Genomic DNA, 22,879 nt, shown 5'->3' on the forward strand with positions numbered 1-22,879 from the left:
CTTCAGTCCCAATGGGGTATAGCTGAATGCTCTGCAACTTGGGGTGCAGCCTGACCCTCCTGATTACCAATGGCCCCTTGAATGAAGGGACTGTGGTTGCAAACCCAAACTCTTCACTCTAGGGAACTGTTGCTGGTTGAAGAATCTACCTGCCCCCTTGTGGAAATTCTCATATCAAACATGCACTTTAGCTTATTTGTAGAGATTTGTAAGTAGATAATCTACAGGTAAGTGGTTTATGAACAGGTGAGTAGAGCCTTTAGGGGGTAAATCCTTTTTGGTAGGTAGGAAAACTAAGACCTGGAGAGGCTGATTTCTCCAAGGCAACCTGTTAGACCCAGGAAGGATGGTGAGGGCCCAAAATCAGTTCTCCCAACTCCCATGTCAGTCTTCTTTCCAATTTGCCACTCTTCTCCTGGACAGCTTGCCTTGCCAGCTTAAGGGATTTGGGTTTGTCCCTACAGATGGCATGGATCCGCTAAACGAGGGGCTCCAGGGGTGAGTGGGAACCTGGAGGAGAGGAGTCAGTGACAATGATGCCATACTGACCTGCGATGTATTGCATCGATTCAGACCAGAGGGCTAGAAAGTCTCAGGTGAAGTGGGCTCTGTAGGGTGCATTGGGGGGATTTTTTTATGAGATGAAAATCTCCAGAACAATTAAGTCAGATGAGGATGGTGGGAGTTGGGGAAAAGCCAGTTCAATATCATTCCCAGGGTAGAGCCGCAAGACTGGCATAGGGGCTGAAATACAGAAAGAGTGTTCACTTTGGGGAAAATCATTCAAGTTTAGAGACATGTTGAGGTTGGGACATGAATCTGTCTCTGCAGAGTTGTTTATCTGACATGTCCAAGACCTCAGGGAGATAACACTGCTAAGAATACAATGAGAGGTTCTGTACAGGGGTAATCATGGCAACGGGGGGCTTTAGGAGAGGCAGGCGTCTCCTGGGAGAGCATGTCTAGTGAGAAGGGGGAGAAGTAAAGGCTAATACCAGGACACTGACCGGAAGGGAGTTACAGGGGAGCCTGTGGGGAGAGGGGGGAATCACAGAAACACAGCGTGGGACTCTGTTGGAACCAGCTAACCAGAGTGTGAACTGTTCTGAGCACCAGTTCTGGGACTGGGGTTCTGTGTCATCAGAGTTGCTGGAGGAAAGAAAATCGCCCCGTGCTTCGACACCCATTCGCTCAATCAAGCAGAGTCCTTGAATTCCGTATGTCCTTGCATGACCCCGACTGGAGAGAAGGACCATTGAGGGTTAAGTGGAAAGAGAATTCAGGTGAGGCGTCCATCACACACTTACCACGATGAGTGCGACCACGGACAGCGTGTAGTAAATGGAGTCCCGCAGCAGGCACCAGGAGGAAAGAGCCACAACCTGGAGGGACAGGGGAGGGGAGACAGTCAGACACAGGAATCACACTGGACAGAGGAGGAAGCACGGCTCTGGCACCACCTAGTGTTTCCATCTCCTGTCCTTAACGGTGTCAGCCAGCTAGCTGAAATTAACTTATTGGAGGTCCTTTGATGGATGAGTCTAGATCCTTTGAAAAGCAGGTGCCAGGATGGGATTAAATCTCAACAGTTTTATTAGCGGAGGCACCATGAGTGAAAATGGGGGAGGCCGAAGAGATTGGAAGGACCTCTTCAACATGACCAGGGCCTGACCCCAGGGAAGGAGAGAGTGAAGTTGGGTGGATGCCTCCTGGCCTGCTGGGCAGCCTGAAGAAGTGTTCAGCAAGACTGAAGGGACCTTGGGTGTCCTATTGCCACGGGAGTCCTGAGTCCCAGGAATGGGCCAGCCTCAGCACCACTAATGTCAAAGGAATATGAGGAGCCTGTCCTTGTGGAGCAAGCCCCAGAGCAGGGCAGCTGTTGTTTATCAGAAGAGGCATGGACAAGCAAGGGAATTTAGACCCCTCCTGACCCTGCTCTTTCATCTCTATTATAGGACTGACCTTGTCTGCATGTGAACCCTGGTTTAATCAGAATTTTTAGAAGACTGATTTGCATATTGATCTGGAGAAAATGTCCTTAGCAAGCCAGAGAAATCCCTTTAAAGATATGAAGGCTCTGTTGAGCCTAGGCAGTTGGTATCCTGCCAGAGACATGGCCAGCCTTGGCCTGTTATGTTCAGACTTCCTGCAGTAGAAATTGGCCTCTAGGTATGATGAAGGAGGGGGCCTGGGCTGGGCATTGTGTGGAGTGATGGTGGAGATGGGGAGGAGCTGTGGCTGCCAGGATAAGACCCCTGTTCTGGAGGAATAGTCATTTCTCCTTAGCAAGACCTTCAAAGCCTTTCAAAGTGGGGATATTGGGTAAAAGGGGTCAATTGTATGGATGGAAATAGGACTTTTGGTGAAAGCATAATGGAGCATATACAGATGCTCATATATGTCTGTCCACCTGAAACCTATGCAATGTTACAAACGAATGTTGCATCAACTAAAAGAAGAAAAAAAATTTAACAAGTGTCCCAAATCTCTGTCTCTGAGGGATTCTAGGTATGTTTTCTTTGTTTTGCAGAGTAGGTTCATGTTGGCAGAGCTTCACAAAGAAGTCAGGGAGAGTTTGTAGTGTTGTGTTGGGGTGGTTCCTGGGCTTCACAAGTCCTGCCTATCTGCAAGAGTGTGGACTACCCCACAGCCACAGGACACAGATGTCTGCCTTTGCCCTTGACCTTGTAAGTGAAAGAGGACACAGTACATGTCCACTCTCAGCTGGGCCAGTGACAGGCATATGCTGCACCAAAGACAATAGAAGAGAGGATTCCAGGACAAGGTATCCTTGGTGCCTCTTCTCTCCCTGTGTCAGTCTATAAAGAAAAGATCAGGCAAAGTCAAACCACACTGGATTCAAATAACATGAAAGATATGACTTAAATAGAACCATAAATGAATAATGAGGCCAGTCTCTTTCCATTAACACATTCTTCCACTCGTTATATGGACACTTAGGTATTTTCCATTGCTAATTTTCCCTTATTAGGATTTTTTTTTTAACAATTTTTCTTTGTAGCTTTTTTTTTTTTAAGATTTATTTATTTATACAAGAGCTGGGGTATAGGCCAGAGGCACGGGAGGGTGAGAGAATTCACCAAAGACAGAGTGGGGAGCAAAACAGCAGACAACTGAAAGCACTGCTGAGGGGAGCAGCAGGCAAGACAGAAGAGGTGTGCTGCGCCATGTGGGTATCTCCCTGGCTGGCCAGGGATCAAACTGGCACTGCAGAGGCTGTGGACAGCTTCATAGTGCTGCGCTTAACCCGCTGTGCCACCTGGGAGGCTCTTATTAGGATTTGTATTTGCAGGTTTAAGTTACAGACAATGAGGCTGGCAAGAGAGGGCTTATTCCAAAAAAAAATCACATTAAGACAAATATCCTTTACTGTTTTATCTTGTTCTTCTTGTAATCTCAAATCTTAGAATCCATGGTCACTACTCACCTACTGTAGCATGGATTAAATTGGACTAGACTGTTCATTATCCAAGAGGTCAAAAGGTTGTGAATATTTACTCAATTTATTATAATTAAGCAAATGGACTTAAAAATTGTGTCAATTATCAATTGTGAATTTCCTTAAAAATATCACTTGGGTTTTTAGTTAAAGGTGACAGACTGAACATACACCATTATTTTTGCTCTTTCTTGTTATTCTATAACTTGATAATAGTAAAGAGATTTTAAAAAGACAAAAACCCACAAAGAAGAGAATAGAAGAGTTTATCAGAGCAATAAAATTTTCAAATCAGGAAAGCAGGTCATTTAGCTGGCAGTGGCAAAACTCTAGAAGTGGGGGTGAAGGCAGATCTAAAAACAGGATGACTGAAAAATAGTTCAAGGACTTAATCCACAAATGTCCTGTCACTTCAAGCATATCCCTCACTTTAACAGAAAAAAGGAAACCTGGCATTTGAAGAACATAATTTCTAGAAAACAAAGAAGAAATGATCCAAAAAAATAATTTAAGGAAGAATTCCCAGAAGTTAAGGATGCACATTTTTAGAGCAAGTGTCTAGTACACTAAGTGTCTAGTACAATGGACAAAGAAAGATATACACAAAGGCATATGATTATGAAATTAGGATTTCAGAATCCTGGGACAAGAATTGACCTCTTGGAAAATTAACATTCTAGTCCAATGTAATCCATTCTACAGTTGGTGAGTAGTGACCCTGGGTTTCTAGAAAAGATCCTAGAAATTACCAGAGAGAGTAACAGGTTTATATACAAAGGTTCCAAACCAGACAAATTATTTCTCAACAAAAGCACTGAAAGCTAGAAGAAAATGCAGTCATGCCTTCAACATTAGAGGAAAATGACTTCAACCCAGAATTCTATGCCCAGCCAAATCATTCATTTAAAGTGAAAGAAGAATAAAAATAAAAATTTCATTGTCTCCAAAAATTTTACTTCATATGCACCTTTTGCAAAAAATTACTGGAGGATGTGTTCCATCAAATGAAGGGAGTAAACAATACACTTGTTATATGAAATTACAGTACAGCAAATCATCATACCAAGCAACCAGATTTTATAATTGATCAAGGAAGTTTCTGGAATGCTAGTAGATTAAGATTCTATAAGGATTCCAAAATAAAACATTTGCCACAGGCTTACACAGCAACCTAACCAGACTGGAGCACATCAAAAGACCCCAGAGAAAACGACGGCAAAAGGACAAAACAAATGGAATATCTGATCATTCAAGCCCACACAAAAGAGATTAGAAAGCTCTGGGGACAGGACATAGAAAACTAAGCAAATGAACAACAACAAGAAGACAATTATATACACAGAGAAAACACAGTTGTACTGAAAAGGAGGATGAATCACCATGTACTAATGACTCAGCTATGAATAGCCATCACAATGTCATAATAAATGAAGCACAGACTAAGCATGGACTACCATCTAACCAAACTTATGCTACAGTTTTTTGGGGAGGGTGGTGGGAAGGGGATGGGTAGTAGGGGTGGAGAGGGCTGGATGACACCTAAATCCTTCTCTTCCAAACTGAAGTCAATGGAGAATGCCTGAAATGGAAACATCAAGTATTTGCCATCTGAGAACATTATTTAGAGATACTGAACAAATATCAGGAAAATCAAATGAGAGCAAAGTAGTTGTCACAGGTGAATGGGAAATTGGTGCTGGGGGAAGAAGGTCATCTTTCATCACATGCCTTCTGAATTGGATGATTTCTTTAAGCTCTGTGCATCTATAAGTTTCATAAATATTAAGAAATTAAGCAAGCATAATCCAAATGATTTCTTAGCTTTATTGCAATTTTCAATATCTGGATTATCACCAAATTCCAGCCCAGATTCAAAGTCTACACTTAGCAGAGCAATTTTTTTTTCTATAAAAGTGATGAACTTTTGAACAAGTAGGACAAGTAAGAAGGAGTCAAATGGAGAATGATTTCTTTCCACTTTCTAGAATGAATTAAAACATTGTTGATGATTCTGTAGTATTTATAGTGGAAGCTATGACCATAGCGTCATGTCCCCTCTGCCTTACCTTTCTGTGACCACCATTCACCACAGAGCAAACATTAATGACTTTCTTACAAATAAAAGGATTTGGGAGAGTTATCTCATTCAGTCCCACAGCAACCAAATGTGGTGAACAACATCATCATTTGCCTCATTTGCCAACAATCTGGGTCTGACCAAGTTGAAGGATTGGACCAAGATTGTACAACTAGCAGGGGAAGGGCTAGGATCTGAACCTAGGAAGTCTGAGTCTTAAACCCCTGTCTCCATACACTGTGCTACAGCCTCACTGGGGGCAAGGATGAGAAGCAGATACCCATTTGCAGTTGCCTCTCGTGGGGATTTTCTTCTGTTCACGACTTTAAGCCATTAGGCAGGTTGGAGATGGTAACTAAAGGAGGGGATACTTTTCCTCCTGCTCCCCCCTACCCCCGAGGGCCGCTCCGGCTGCACCGCGCTAGCTCCAAGCTCCGGGCTCCTGCTAAGCTAGCGCCACCGTCCTCTCCCTCAAGCCACCATCATGATTATCTGCCAGGACCTCATCAGCCATGATGAGATGTTCTCCGACATGTACAAAATCCGGGAGATCGCGGACGGGCTGTGCCTGGAGGTGGAGGGGAAGCTGGTCAGCAGGACAGAGGGTAACATTGATGACTCGCTCATTGGTGGAAATGCCTCCGCTGAAGGCCCCGAGGGTGAAGGTACCGAAAGCACAGTCATCACTGGTGTTGATATTGTCATGAACCATCACTTGCAGGAAACCAGCTTCACAAAGAAGCCTACAAGAAGTACATCAAAGATTATATGAAATCAATTAAAGGCAAACTTGAAGAACAGAGGCCAGAAAGAGTAAAACCTTTTATGACAGGAGCTGCAGAACAAATCAAGCACATCCTTGCTAATTTCAAAAACTACCAGTTCTTTATTGGTGAAAACATGACTCCAGATGGTATGGTTGCTCTGCTGGACTACCGTGAGGATGGTGTGACACCATATTTGATTTTCTTTAAGGATGGTTTAGAAATGGAAAAATGCTAACAAATTTGGCAATTACTTGGAACTATCACCTGTCATCATAACTGGCTGCTGCTTTTCATTGACACAACACCAGGACAGACAAATGGGACTGATGTCATCTTGAGCTCTTCGTTTATTTTGACCTTGATTTATTTGGAGTGGAGGCATTGTTTTTAAGAAAAACATGTCTTGTAGGTTGTCTAAAAATAAAATGCATTTAAATTTAAACTCAAAAAAAAAAAAAAAAAAGGAGGGGATAGTAGAAAGCAAGAGACAAAAAGGCAGTGGCCACAACTCAATTAAAAGAAAATTGCTTAAAGAGATTCAGGGCAAGCAAAGCAGAAAAGAGAATAAATACTACTATAGAAAGCGATAAGGACACTGGTGGCTGCATTCTAGGAGGGATAGAGTCAGTTAACTGGGAAATTATTACTCTGTTTTGATAGTTTAGTTGAAAAACAAACTCAAACCAATAGAGTTCACTGTTCAGTAATGGAATAGTTCACTTTTCCACATAAGGGAATAAATTGATGCTTGGGGTCCATGTGGTTCCCTTCTCTTCTGGGTGAAGGGTTTCCATGTCCAGATGGAGGCCAGCAATCATCTGACTCTGACCCTGGGCATACTTCCTGGCAGACAGGGCATGTATCACCTCTGCATCAAAATGGGAGGCTCTTTGGCATGTGTTGGCAGATGTCACCCAACCCGGGGCAGGGGACCCATGAGAAGACAGCTCATCTTCCTTAGCATTTTATAAAATGACTGCAAGGCTGAAGGACAAGCCACTGTGGTGAACAGAGTATAATGGGGGTCCTGGGAGAACAACAATGAGTAATTCTGCCCTTGACCTCATTAATCAATAATAGATGGTGCAGATTACAAAAGGCCATCTGCTGGGAAACTCTTCCAGAAATTGAAGTCAGAGGCTCTATTCCCTCTCCCCCTAGAGCTCCAGGAATCCCTCTCAGCTGGATTTCATCTGGATATTTCTTTCCTATTTCTGGATGCATTTCACACTTTCTCTATTGAATATGCAGCTTCAATTTCCTTCTTATTATTTCATTTAGTTTTAGAGTGGCATAAATCAAAAGAAAAAAAAATCCAGGCTTCCAAAACCGAAGAAAAAAACACATGCTCATTTATACCAATATCGAGTGATAACCTTCTGGAATTCTGCCTTCCTCTGAGAGGTTCAAAGTAGTCATTTGTGATAAAACTACATATTTTTTTCTGTAGATGGATATGCATTATATATACATATTGTATGGATATGGAGATGTACATAGTTATATATATATATATAGTAATATATACACATAGAACCTATGAGGATAGAGTGTGAATATAATACAATATATATGGTGATTTTCTTGGTGAATAATAGACTTTAAAATGCAGACACATTTTTTTAGGTGCAAATGCCTTCCACTGGTGAGCACTTTGCTTTTAAAAAATTATTGAAGCAAAGAAAGCATCGTACTAGTTACATGACATAAAACATAAAGCTGCTATAATCTCAGAAAATGTTATTTCACACACATTTCATGGAAAAGGGATTTGAAAAATCATGATGCGAGTTTCATTCCAAGCTTCTGAGCTGACAGTTTCTACAGCCAATTCTTGTCTCAGTAGAGGTCGTCACACCAAGTGGGACAAGGAGGGCACCCTAGGGTGCCCCCCATAACCTGAGGACATAAAGGTTCAGGATGGCGGGAAAGTGACTTGGGAAAGTTTTGGTGCTACCATCTGCTGATCGTTCAAGTATGTGTCGTAAATACCTCCATGCTGGGAAAGGTCACTGAAATACAAGTGGCTCTTAACTTTCTAGGAGTTTACTGTCAAAAACAGACAATAATCATCAGGTCACAGAAAAAGGACAATAATATGCTTTTGCAAACTACAATGAACTTCTGCAAATCAATCTTCAACACCAGGAGCATGTGATGAATTCATATTTTCAATTTTACTTTTTTTCTAAGAAAACTCATTTTGAGTTCTAGTTTTATGTCAGGAAAACAAATGATGAGTAAATAGGCTGCTACTGGAGATAGATTTAAATAAAAATGAGGCCACATCAGGCCTATGCAGCACAATAATGTCCTGAATGCTCTTCATTGATGGGATTGAACAATAACCACGGAAACTCCTAATGAGCTGGAGTGCCCAGTACTCAGAATCATCTTCTCTATCATTCAAAACATTCTGTGCAGTGGTTATCATGTTAAATGTAACCTATTGCCCATTAAGTCCACAAACTTTGGCAACTCAAAGCTTTCCATACACTTTAGGATGCAGGAATCAGTTATGGCAGGAGTCGGCTGTGGCATAGGAAAAACAATACTGGACTTGGTAGGGCTGGTCTCCTGGAGCCCCTCGCCACCCTCAATAGGACCAGGTGGAGTCTGCCAGCACCTTATACTGCATTTAGCAGCCCTGGGGACTTGATAGAAGCTGGTGAATAAACACAAGGTATTTAGGGAGATTTCACCTAATCAAATGTTTACTTGGAATCACCTAGAAACAGAGTCAGAGGCCAGAACTTCACAGTCCATTTGGGAAACATTGTTAAGAGCTGGTGGCAGCGAGGTAGATGATGGGAGGATGGTAATAAGTGATGGCAGTGGGCAACAGGGGTACATCCTGGGGGGCAGGGCTCTGGGAGACCAAGTAGAACTTGCCAATCTCCTTTCTCACCCAGAGGGAGAGAGACCTTGGGTATTGATCTACTCACTCCCATCAGTCATCGGTTAAGGGATGCACCCAGGAGCGTGGCTTTCCTGGCATTCCTGCTCCTGGGGCAGTGACTAAGGAGAGTCCTTGCCAGAGGAAGGCAGGTCCTGGCAGTGGGAAGTCAGGTCAATGGGAACTGTGCCTAGGGTGAGGGGTTGAGGTCGCGGCATTGGCAGTGTCAGCTCTATCCCCAAAATGTGGATTTACACATAAGGCAATAATCAGAGTAAACATTCCCACCAGCACACACACACACACAGAGTTTTGTAAGCTTTAAAATACAACACAATCCCATCTAGATAAGGCTGAAAGCAGAGCATTCTAATTTTTGTGTTTGAAGTTTAAACAGTGTTCCCCTTGTGCCAAGGGTTGAGTCTGAAGAAGGTACAAGGGCTCTCTTGATCAGGGTCCTGACTTATGAATTGTCACATACTGTTAACAAACACACTTCTGAACGTATGTGGTACTTTAACAAAAATGCTTTTCAAACAAAGCAAAGAGCAATTACAATGGTAATTGGTAATATTACATATTAGTTTTAACAGTAGCTTTTCGTATTCCAGTTGATGATAAAACATAAGACATGCCTGGTTAAATTTGAATTTCAAGTAAATAATTTTTAAAAGTATATTTCAAATATTGCACAGGGAATATGCTAAAAATATATTTGTTGCTTATCTGAAATTGAAGATTTAACTGGGTGCCCTGTATTCTATTTGCTAGGTCTGGTAACCCTACTTATTAAATTTTACATTTTGGTTAAGTAAATATTTTGCCTTTCTTTGGATAAGCACAAAATTAGAAGTTTAGTGATTTTGAATGAATATTCTTTTTTAAAAAAGATTTATTTATTTATGCGTACAAGAGCTGGGGTGTAGGCCAAAGGTGTGGGAGTGGTGGTGAGAGGATTCACTAGACACAGAGTGGGGAGTAGAACAGGCGGATTGACTGAAATACACTGCTGAGGGGAGCAACGGGTGAAACAGGAGAGGTCTGTTGTGCCATGTGGGTTGGCTCCCTGGCTGGGGATCGAACTCATGCTGCAGTAACTGGTGATAGCTTGCAGTGGAGACTTTAACCCCTGCACCATCAGGGAGGCGCTGCTTTATTATTGCTGAGTATTATGAGTGCTTAGTATATTTGGAGATTAACACTTTGCCAGGCATATGGCATATAAAATATCGTCTCTCATTCAGAAAGGTGTCAAGTTTCTATCACTATGCAGTAGTTTTTTAGTTTGATGAAGTCCTATTTTTTTTTGTTTGTTTGTTTGTTTTGTTTTGTTTTCCTTGCCACTGGAGTTGAATGTCCAAAGAGATCTCTAAGGCTAATGTCAAGGAACATATTGCCTACATTTTCTTCTATATATTTAATGGTTTCAGGTCTTACATTCAAGTCTTTAAAACATTCTGAATTGATTTTTGTGGTTGGTGTGAGATAATGGTCTAGTTGCATTAATTTGCATGTGGCAGCCCACTTTTCCCAACACCACTCTTTTTTTTTTTAAAGATTTATTTATTTATGCATACAAGAACTGGGGTACAGGCCAGAGGTGCAGGTGGTGAGAGGATTCACCAGAGACAGAACGGGGAGCAGAATAGTCAGGTTGACTGAAATACACTGCTGAGGGGAGAAGCGGGCGAGGCAGGAGAGGTCTGATGGCTGGCAGGGGATCAAACTCATGCTGCAGAGGCTGCGGACAGCTTCACTGTGCTGTGTCTTTACCCCTTGTGCCACCAGGGAGGCCCCCCAAAACCACTTATTGATGGGTTTCCTCCCTCCATTGCAAGTTCTTGGCTCCTTTGACACCTATTTTTACTTTGGTTGTTTGGCCTGCGCAGAGGTTTTTCTTTTAATTGTTGTAGTTAACTGATCTAATTGCCAAGATATACATTATATATTTTGGAGGATGGGGAGGTAGATTTCTACATTGAGACTCTTGGCTTCTCTTGGAAACATCTGAAGACATAGAAACTTAGTGGCCCCTCACGTCCCTGGGGAGCTGTGAGAGGTGTCCTCGTTATGTGGGACGTGCATTCTTCAGTGTGTCACAGTTCCCTCTACACTATGGTACCACAAATCTAAAGCCAAGAGTCAAATATCATATATAACTTTCTGCTATTGCTTTTCTTAGACCTGACCGCTTCACTCATTTATCCCATGTATTTGTGCCCTGCAAGTTTATGGACTATACCTATGTATATAAATACACATTTATAATCCTTTATCTAAAATAATTATTTTAATTAGTATTGACAATGATGAACACACTGCTGCTATTTCTTAACTGACACTGTGTTTGGGGGTACTTAAAACATTTTGTGCTGTGCACCCCTTGGCACTGTGCAGACCACTGTTCAGAACTGCATATTAAAAGGTACAATGGTATAGGACTATAAAGATATCAACCTATTGAAATCTAGTTATCAAAACAGTGAAAACAGAGATACAGTAATCATCATATTTATTTATTCATAAGAGCCAGCAAGTTTTCTTATTATAAGAAGAGTTAGTCATTTTGAAGCGGTGTGAAAGAGGAGAGAGGTTTTAGATATTTGCAATAACTAATACAGCAGGAAAATCTCTTACGTTTCTATTGATGATGAAGTCACTGGTACTGCCAATGTTATTAAGGTTTGTTGGCTCATAATTAATGAAATAAAAAATTAAATTGAAGTGGTTAAATTCAAGTTCATAGACCCTCTAATTTCATTTTTGGAAGCCCCAAGGTTCTGCTCTTTCTGAGTTCCTGCTTTTGGTTATTTAATTAATTGGCCATCCACCAGAAAGGGCACAGAAGTAACGTGGCTCTCAGTCCATTCTGGCTGCATCGATAAGAATGGGATGGAGGAGGCTGAAACTAATGGCAAAAACCTGTTTGGGGCTATCTGCTGATTTCGATTATGTGTTTCTGTTTCGTCCATTATCACAAGGAGAAACTTGGCTTATATTTATATAGTTTTCCAGCTAGAATGAGAGTGGCTCGCAACAATCTTTCTCCTATCTCAGTCTGACAAGTGTAGAACTGGAGTCACTCTGAGGAGGACTGAAGCGATGCTCTCCCCACAGTGCCATACATTTATTCCAAGTGTGATACAGGACAGCTTGTTAGAAATGCAACTCTCAGACCCCAATCTGATCTACTGCATTGGAATCTGCATTTTAACAAGAGCCCCAAGTGACCCATGTGCTTGTTACAGTCTCAGAGACCAGAGAATTCATAAGCTTGAGTCACAACTGTGAAACTCACATATTAAGAGCAAAAGAGTGGGGAGATGGTTCTCACCCTTAGCAGTGGGCATGAGGAGGCACTTAGGACTCTTGTGCCCGAGAAAACTCTGTGTTTTCACTACCAAGTGCAAATTAAAGATTTATTTATTTATTTTATACAAGCACTGGGTATAGTCAGAAGCACAGGAGGGTGAGAGAATTCACCAGAGCCAGAGCAGGGAGCAGAACAGGCAGAAGGATGAACACTGCTGAGGGGAGCAGCGGGTGTGGCAGAAGTCTGCACACCATATGGGACTCTCGCCAGCAGCCAGGGATCAAACCAGCACTGCAGAGGCTGAGGGCAGCTTCTGTGCCACCGGGGAGGCTGAGCTCAGCTGCTGCGCCACCGGGGAGGCCCCAAAGTGCAAATTAGAAGCGTGGCTTGAACGGGGTTTCCTACTTCATTTATTTCAAGCACCAACCCTGTTAAAGAGGCTGGGGAAGTCATACCATTGTGGAATAATGCCAGAAAATTCCTGTCCCTTTCAAGCTCTTTATCCGCTGAAAAGACAGTACAAAGATTAAATTAAATTGGAGTGGTGCTAAATTTATTTTTAAACTTATACCACTTGGGTTAGCAGCCTGAGATATTTATGGCAAATATGTCCTCACCTAATCAATTTCAAAACTACAAGGACAAGCTCAAACTTGAATTTTTTTGATGTCCAACATCATGGTACTAGGGTCTCCAAAATGATGTGGGGGCTTCTTTATCTTTGAAATATTGATGAAAAAGGAAGTTGACATTCATCGTATGAGTTCAGAAATCAGACAGCTAAGACCATGTATTGAAGCTTAAGCTTCTGGAAGTAAGACTCTGGCTAAATGCATGCATCATTACAATAGCATTTGGTGTCTAGATTATTTTGCAGATGCAGACATTTTCCACACTGTCCAAAACCTGGTGATGGAATCATGGGGAACACGTGTCCCACTTCCCTCTAGTCTTTCTGAAAAGCAAAATGCTGAAGACAAAGGGGATAGAAACACAGGCGAGCCGAATGCTTTTCAGTTCATAGGCCTGGATATGGATTTAGAATATCCTTTTCAAACCTGGAAGGATCCAAGTTTCTCTGGCCCCATCAAGTTAAAGAGGAGGGGAAATGTGGATATATACTTTAAAAATTAAGATTTTATCCTACCGTTGGACAAAGAATGGGACTTTAAAAGCCTCAGGAGTTAATCTGACTTATAATGTAGTATGTGTTCACAGGAAATGGCCCCTCTTAGTTGTGGGTGCAGGGGTATGCTTTAATGGGTATGTGGTGATATTTTCATACTAAAAATTGCTGGTTGCTATGTTCCTGTGGCTTGTTCGGTCGCAGTTGATCTGCCAGATGATCTATTTTAAGTAATTCCTGTGACTCAGGGTAGGGAGAGCAGGTGACGCTCGTAAATCAATTCTGCATCCAGGGTAAATTGAACAAAAGATTATTTCTTTAATGTGTGCTTGAAAGATATGATCCCCCGCATTAAAGAAATTGAGAATTAAAACACGGTAGTGCATCAATAACACCTCTCAGTTTGATCTGTGTTAGACACTACAGCAGAGAGCTGAGGGAACTGTGTGGCTCAGGCAACCAGTAACACCAACCTCACCAACAAAAAGCCCCTTCCCCAGAGACCTGAAGAGTTTTTAGCTACAAACATGGGGAGAGGCTTGCCATGTATAATGTTAATTTCTCACTTTGCAAATGACTGTGTGTTCTGTAGCCATCCCAAGCCGGGTAAGTTCATCGTGGGTTCAGGCAGCTTGTAAGAGAAACTTGGAGCTCTTGGCATCATCCGCACAGGTTAGGGGAAACAAGACAGCAGGGAGACAGCAACTTGGGCGCCCTTGCGAATACCTATATAACCTATATGCTCTTTCCTCTCTTAGTCCTTCTCTGATGTAATCTGACGCTCTTCACCGCTCTCCACCACACCGTCCTCTGCCGCCCTTACATGCTCAGTCTCTCGGCTTAGGTGTGCCAACCTACGCGTGCCCACACCATATACTCCAGGTGCCCTCCATCAGGCATGCCTATAAGACCAGAGGTGTCTATCATAGATACTAATAGTGGGAGGGTGGAAAAAACCTGATAACTTTTATTTACCCTACACAGTAGAAGCAGAGAGCAGCTGGTAGCTTAGCAGCTCATGGAATCCTAAGTCTAGCGAGAATAGTACAGTGTAGGGATATGGGCTAACATTGTGGAGGAACAGCTGAGCTAAGAAGTAGGTGCCGGTGACTGTGGGGGACGGGCATGGGCTGCACACTTCCTTCCCTTTTCTCATTCTCTCCATTTTTCAGAATATGTTGGCTAGAGGCATAAGCTTCTCTCCAGCGTCACCCTAAATGTACTGTGTGCTCAAGGGCACTGCCTGTGTCTTTCCCCATTTCAGCTTTTCACTCATGCTTGGCACGATACTATTTCCCCACACCAGCCCTTCAGCAACATGTCAAGATCAAAGCAAAAATGTCTGACAAAAGCCTATGGTTTTGGGGTGCCAGGTGTGTTGTAAGCATGCATTAGGAGCAGAGAGAGCCTGCAAATAGGGGTATTAACTGTATCTAAGCTGAAGAGAGAAACATACCATAAGAACAGAAACAAGAAATAGATCCAACCACAAAATTAAAGGCAAATGGCAGCAATAGATTTTCATAAAAATCAATTCATTCTATCTCATTTTTAGGAAAGAAAAGGCCATTTTGAATGATTGGGGGCCTGTATTTGGTTGTCCCCAGGGCCTAACAGCTAGTGATCAAGCCCCTTCCTGTGCTAAACACAGAACCAAGCATTTAAATGCCTTTTTCCTTCCAAACTTCTAATATTCCCATTTTACAGATGAGTCAACTAAGGCGAAGTGTGGTTACTTAACTTGCTCAAGGTTCACAGTTCTAAAGTGACTGAGTTACATCTTGAAACAGGTCTGAATACCAGCAAAGCCCATGTGCTTAGCCTCAGCCAGCGATCATTAAACTTAGCTGACCATAAGAACAGCATGGGCTTTTTGATAAATACATATTCCTGGGCTGGTCCTACACCTCTGTACTAGACTCTCAGGGAGACCTGGTTCTCAATCTTGGCACAATGGAATCCTCTGGATGCTATGCAACATTCATGCCTGGGTCCCAGTCCTCACTCATGCTGGCTTGGCCATTGGGATTTTTCAAAATTCCCCAGGAAATTCTAACAAACAGCAGGAGTTGAAACCACTGCTCCATCCAGACATTTAAGGCTGAGTAATGTTCAGATAATCAGAAATGAGAAACTACCTGGCATTCCCTAGTCCCACACAACATGGAAGGAAACCCCATCTATCTGTGTGAGAATTTGAGAATTAATGAATTCTATATATTCCTTGTGAATATTTCAGTCTCCACTAACAACGTTGCCATTCATCATTCTGTTTATAAAGCCTGTATGTTTTAATATCTTTCTTTGATTTAAAATAGAGATTTACTTTAAGAGTCACATCAACATATACTAAGTAGTGGAATTGCTGTTTCCCTTTGCAATTGGAGCGATAAAAAGCTGGGGGCTGGAATCACCTGAAGTTTTGTTTGCATGAGTGGGAGCTAATGGTGAATGAAGGCTGGGATCTCAGTGGGGGCTACTAGCTGAACTTGACCTCACCTTGTAGTTAACTTCCTCATAGCAAGACCAACTCAGGGCAGTTAGACAATTTAAATGGGGTTCATGGCTTCAAATGTAAGCATCTCAAGAGAGTAGGGAGAAGCAGTATAGCCTTTTATGCTCTGGTCTCAGAGGTCACAGAGCTTCACTTTTAGCAAGACACGAGATTAATACAATCTAATCATTGTCCGGAGCTTTTAAATTGGATAGCTGTATTGGCAGGGAAAATTTTAATATATTTCCCTCCAAATGAAACAAATACTTAAAATAATAAAATGTGAATATCAAATTTCCCAAGGGTACATCTGGTTGCATAAGTCATGCACATTTATACAAATTACCTCTGATCTTGGGAGATATCAGGGTCATATATTGAGTTTCATGAATTTGTTCTTATTTAAAGTTGATTTTAAATGAAAAAGTCACTCAAATTTGCAGGCATTGTATAATGTAAACTTTAAAAAGTAGATAATTATGGTGAAAATCAAACAGTACAACTGAATATAAAATGAAAATAAAAAATGTTTCCTCATTAGAGGTAACCATTCATAATATTTCTGCTTTTAGTTATTTTAGGTGTCACAACACCAGCATGCAGTCATTTGCTTCTACCTCTATATTTTGGTTTCTACCCACTTCTTTTTATAAAAGATGGTAAATGACGTGCTCTGTTGGAATTACTGTGGCACTGTGGCAGATGTTGAAGAACAAGGACCAGGATCCCCAAGTTCAACTCCCTGTTCTAACATTATCAGTTGAATGACCTTGGGAAAGCTATTATTTCACATCTTTGTGCCTAAAATTTCCAATCTTCCGAATGGAGATAATAATAGCATTCTTTTTTTTTTTTTAAGATTTATTTGTTTATTTATTTATACAAGCACTGGGTATAGTCAGAAGCGCAGGAGAGTGAGAGAATTCACCAGAGCCAGAGCGGGGAGCAGAGCAGGCAGAAGGACCGAAGTACAATGCTGAGGGGAGCAGTGGGCGGCAGGAGAGGTCTGTGTGCCATGTGGGACCCTCCTCTGGTGGCTGGGGAGCAGCCGGGGATAGAACCGGCGCAGCAGAGCTGTGGGTAGCTTCGCAACCCAGCGCTCAACCGCTGCGCCACCGGGGAGGCCCAATAATAGCATTCTTCACAAGGGTTATTATGAGGATCAAATGAATTAATATAGGCAACTGTCTGGAACATAATAAGAGTCCACATAACACATGGTAACTACTGTTGTTTCTTCTCTTATCCATTCTCTATTATCCCCAGGTATTTGAAAGGTAGTTCTTCTAGGAGTTATCTTAATGGACTTATCCTCATATTAAGAAAATTAAATTATACAATTAAATTTCAAAATATTTAAAAAGTCATAATAGCACCTATGGGTCTACAACAAAAAACTAACCCCTGCCTCATCCTTCCTACTTCCTAGCAGCATATACTTGTAGTTATTTTCATTTCTGATTCTTTTAGTTTTTGTTTTTATAATGCCAAATAAAAGAATTGCAGTAACTCTTTATAGGTTTATCCACTTTATATATCATCTGTTGAATCCCACTATATATTACCCCCTACAGTCTCTTACAGTGTTAATACTTAAAAGTTACATTATTATTACTAGGGTTAATATATCTTTGAAGGTTTCCTCTTACGTTTTACATTCTATTCGTTCATGGAAGTATTTCTTGATTCCATATTAGGCAGAACAAGAGTGTTTAGATTCCTCTCTTCCATTCATCTCCTCATTTCACCTTCTACTTTTAAATTTCCCTTGGGTATAACTTGACTTTTATATTGTCAACATTAAACACATTTACATTCAAGTCTATCACCATTTTTTAGTAATCTACATTTCAGTTAAAGCTTGTCCATAAACGTGGGAAAACAAGTATCAGTTATATTATTACTATAAGAACTACTTACTGTATAGCCAAATAGTTTGCTAGGAATATAATCCTTTCCAATAGGTTCAATGTCATGACTGACTTGCCATTCAAAAGGTAATGTTTTCATGTCAAGAGAAAAGTCTATTATCTTAAATATTATCCTTAAGCAATGTATTCCACATTTTAATTTGCATTATATATCTGCAATACCTTCCTTGCATAGATTTTTATTTGTCTTAGAGTTTTGGAACTGCATTTTCTTTTCCTTTTTGGGAGACTCAACATGTGCATTTTGCTCTATATAAACAGTATGTGAAGACACATTGTTTATATGACTTGCAATTAATTTATTTCTTCTTCTTAAAAACTGGAGAACTCTCTTTATTTGAAAATTTAGAATATCTTCTTATTAGTTCTGCTTGTTCCATTGACTTTATGGGATTTCTTCTCACTGGAATTCAGTGTAATTTCATCAACTTCCTTATTAGATTTTACCCTTATTTTTGATGGAGTACATTCGTAAGTAACTTCCTAAAAAAGGTGAAGGTAAAATTTGATACTTTTACTTGCTGGAAAACATTTTAATTTTATCTCCTTTTTGATTGTTACTTCAGCTATATATATATATATATATATATATATAATTTTGGATCCAAATTTGTTACTTTTATGAACATTCAAAATACAGTTCCAGTATTGCCAATTAGTCTGAGGTTAGTCCAATTCTACTCCTTTGTCCATGACCTGTATCTTTTCTGAAATATTTAGGCTCTTCTTTTAACCTTGGCATCTTAAAATTTTATGCAAATGTTTCTAGTATTGATTTTTTTAATTCTCTGTGCCTGTTACTGTATCAACTCATGTAGACTCATATTTTCCTTCTGTTTAGAAATTTCCTATTAGATCTACCTTGACTTCCTCTTCTCCAATTTCTGTACTTTCTTTTCCTGCAGCTCCAGTTATATTTTATATTGGAGTGCCCAGATTTATCTTCAATTTTTCCATCATAATTGTCATCATCCTTTCTTTCTGCTAGGAATGCTGAATGACACTATTCTTCCTAAGTCTCAAGTTTCTATTCTGGTTATAAACATCAATTCTTCTACTGAACTCCTTTTATGATTTTTGTCTTACATTTTGGAACCACAAAAGACCCAGAATAGCCAAAGTAATCCTAAGAAAGAGGCACAAAGCTGGAGGCATCACCTTCCTGATTTCAAACTGTATTATTAAGCTATAATATTAAAAACAGTAATGGTACTGGCATAAAAACGGACACATAGAATAATGGAATGGAATAGAGAGCCCCCAAATAAACCCAAGCATATATGATCAACTAATATTTGACAAGGGAGGTAATAACAATAAGCAGAGAAGAGACAGTTTCTTCAATATGTGGTGCTGGGGAAAATGATATTCACACATAAAAAAATGAAATTAGACCCCTATATTATACCACTCACAAAGAATAATTTGAAATGGATAGAAGACTTAAATTTAAGATCCAAAGCCATAAAACTCCTAGGAAAAAATAGGGGGAAAGTCCTTCACATGCTTCTGGGTAGTAATTTTTTTTATATGACATCTAAATCACAAGCAACAAAATAACAAACAAGTTTGTCTATAGTAAACTAAAAAGCTTCTGCTGAGCAAAAGAAACAATCAAAAAATGAAAAGGCATTCTATAGGATGGGAAAAATGTCTGTAAATCACATATGTAATAGGGGATTAATATAAAAATATATAAAGAACTCATACAATTCAATAACAAAAAATAATGGGTCTCCCTGGTAGCACAAGGGGCTAAGTCTCAGCACTATGAAGATATCGGCAGCCACTGCAGTGAGTTCGATCCCTGGCCAGGGAGCTAACCCACATGGCGCAGCAGACCTCTCCTGTCCTGCCTGCTGCTCCCCTCAGCAGTGTATATTAGTAGATCCACCTGTTCTGCTCGCCACTCTCTTGTGAATCGTCTCACCCCTCTGCACCTCTTGCCTATACCCCAGTTCTTGTATGCATAAATAAATAAAATAAATCTTAAAAACAAACAAAAACCAGAAAAACCCCACAAACCCCAAATAATCCAATGAAAAAGTAGGCAAAGGATCTGAATAGGTATATTTCAAAGAAGATTTCAAATGGCCAACAGTACATCACTAATCATCTGGGAAGCACATCAAAACCACCGTGAGATATTAGGATGACTATCATCAAAAAGATATAACAAATGCTGGTGAGGAGGTGGAGGAAAGGGAACCCTTGTGTTAGTGGGATTGTAAATTGGTACAGTCACTACCGAAAAGAGTACGAAAGCTTCTCAAAAAATTAAAAACAGAACTGCCATATAATTCTACTTCTGTGTACATACCTGAAGGTAATGAAATCATTGTGTTAAAGATATACCTGCATCCTTATGTTCTTTGTAGCATTATTTACAATAATCAAGACTGGGAACAACCTAAGTAAACACAACGAACGCATGGAGAAGATATGGTATGTAAGTACAGACAATAGAATACTGTTGAGCCATAAAAGAGAAGAAAATCCTTGGTGCATGGGTGCCTTGGAGAAGGAAATTCTATGGGGACTCAATCTGAGGGGGTGGGGGGAAGCAAATATTGTCTAAAAAATATCATTTAAAAAATGATAAATGTTAAAATAAAAATATAAAAAAAGAGAAGAAAATCCTGCCATTTGTGACAACATGGATGGACCTTAAAGGCATTATACTAAGTGAAATAAGACAGAGAAAGAGAAATAAATGTATTTATTTATGATTTGTATGATCTCACAAATACTGAATGATATCACTTGCAGATGAAATCTAAAAAAAAAAAAACAAAACAAAAATTGAAATTCAGGAAAAGAGATCAGATTTATGGTCACCAGTGTCAGGTGGAAGTGGGGTAAGGGAATGAAGGTGGTCAGAATGTACACACTTCCAGTTCTCAGAAACACTGGGGATGTAATGTGCAATATGATAACTATCATTAACATTTGCATATTTGAAAATTGCTAAGAGTAGATCCTAAATGCTTTCATTACAAGGTGAAAAGTTTTTCTCTTTTTTTTTGGGGAAACTATATGAGGAGATGAATGTTAAACTTACTATGGTAATCGCTTTGTAGTATATGGATGCTATCATTCTACAGTATATCTTTAACTTGTACAGAAAGCTGTATGTAAATTATGTCACAACAAAGCTGAAAAAAAATTTTAATCTTTACACAATTTCCTTTTTACTGATTGTTCCCTCCTTCCCTACACCTTTTTAAATAACAGGTTGTAACAGCTTGTTTTGGTTTATGACTTTACTGTCCTTGTAAAACACTAGACACTAATTAAAAATTTTTTTTTATAATTTTTTTTTTATAGAGGCATGTTTTATTTATCTATTTATTTGTTTGTTTGTTTTGTTTATACATGCACTGCGTACAGTCAGAAGCGCGGGAGGGTGAGAGAATTCACCAGAGCCAGAGCAGGGAGCAGAGCAGGCAGAAGGACCGAAGTACACTGCTGAGGGGAGCAGCGGGCGGCAGGAGAGGTCTGCGCACCATGTGGGACCCTCCTCCGGTGGCCGGGGAGCAGCCGGGGATCGACCCGGCACGACAGAGGCCACGGGCAGCCTCGCAACCCAACGCTCAACCGCTGCGCCACCGGGGAGGCCCACTAATTAAAAAATTTAAAAATTCATTTCTATTACCTATGTTGTCTTTGGTTACTTGGTGAACAGCTATTCTGTTCTTTGGGAAAGATCCTCACATGCCTGGTAGTCTTTGGAAGCATCTCCTATTTATGAACTAATGGTTAAGATGAGTAGTGTGGTAACTAGCATAAATTTCTCTGCAGACACATAGACCAGCATCTCCAAATTCCTCTAAACAGAAGAGATGTTTGCTGATTCTGTGAGGGCTCACAGGGTATGTAGACAGGTAAGTTTCACTTTTTCAATCCAGAATGTGTAGTTTGTGTTGCAAGGCCCTCAAATGCCATAGATGCCAAAGCTCAATGCCAAAGCACTTGAGCGTGCTTTGCTCTCCTACTTTATTGTAAAGTCCCGCTACAATATTAGGCATCACAAAGGCCTACATAGAGCTTAGACTTTTTTCTTCAGCCACAAACTCCTGCTGCAGAAATCACAAGCCACCCTAAGAAGATATTCACTGCTTTAAAGTTTATTTTTCTTGTTCTGCCTTGGGAAAGCCACTACTCAGTTGGTGGAGACCAGAAAGGACCAAATAATTCACTTGGCTCATGTTATAGCAATTTTCAAACATGGTCACAAATTCCTTGACATTCTTTTCATCAAGAATGGGGCTCTATGTCCTCCCTATTGAAACTAGTTGGCTTTTCTTTTCACTCTTTGAGTATGATAAAAGTGGTATTATGTAACTTTTGAGGCTAGGTAATAGACAGTCATGCAATGTGTGCCTGATTTTCTAGAACACTCACTCTCAGACTCCTGAGGTGTCGCTACAGTAATCTGTTACATGAGTTGTCATGCTGTGAAGAGGCCCAAGACATATGGGGAGGCCAAGGTAGGTGTCCCAGGACAGAATTAAATGGTGGTTGTTTTACACAACTATGATTGGGGCAACTAATTAGAAAGCAATAAATAGTTAAGGTACAAACACAGTCTTTAGTTAACTACCCTGATTACTCCTTCACTAACATCCCCACACACCATACCTGATTCTGGACTGGGGCTCTGAGAGCTCCTCAGTAACCCAGTTTCCTCATCTCTACCCCTTTCCTGCATGTGCTGTTCATGGTTGAGGCTTTCCCTGCTTTAAATCAACACAATCACATCTGATTTTTGGCTTCTAGAAATTCTAGACCACTCTTGGAATACCTTCCTGGTCT

At 40.6% G+C, this 22,879-nt stretch overlaps 1 protein-coding gene and 1 pseudogene across 1 annotated transcript in view; one reads left to right on the plus strand and one right to left on the minus strand.

Annotated features, from left to right (window-relative positions):
- SLC24A3 (solute carrier family 24 member 3) overlaps positions 1-22,879 on the minus strand; it is a 523,373-nt gene that overhangs the window by 63,982 nt on the left and 436,512 nt on the right. The window contains exon 7 of the mRNA XM_037494056.2: positions 1,308-1,382. Coding sequence (XP_037349953.2) covers positions 1,308-1,382 — 75 coding nt within the window. The remainder of the gene's footprint in view (positions 1-1,307; positions 1,383-22,879) is intronic.
- LOC119232147 (translationally-controlled tumor protein-like) lies at positions 6,022-6,734 on the plus strand (annotated as a pseudogene).

The sequence above is a fragment of the Talpa occidentalis genome, unplaced genomic scaffold (assembly GCF_014898055.3).
Source record: "Talpa occidentalis isolate TD23 unplaced genomic scaffold, MPIMG_talOcc4v2.1 talOcc4.10, whole genome shotgun sequence".
Lineage (NCBI taxonomy): Eukaryota > Metazoa > Chordata > Mammalia > Eulipotyphla > Talpidae > Talpa > Talpa occidentalis.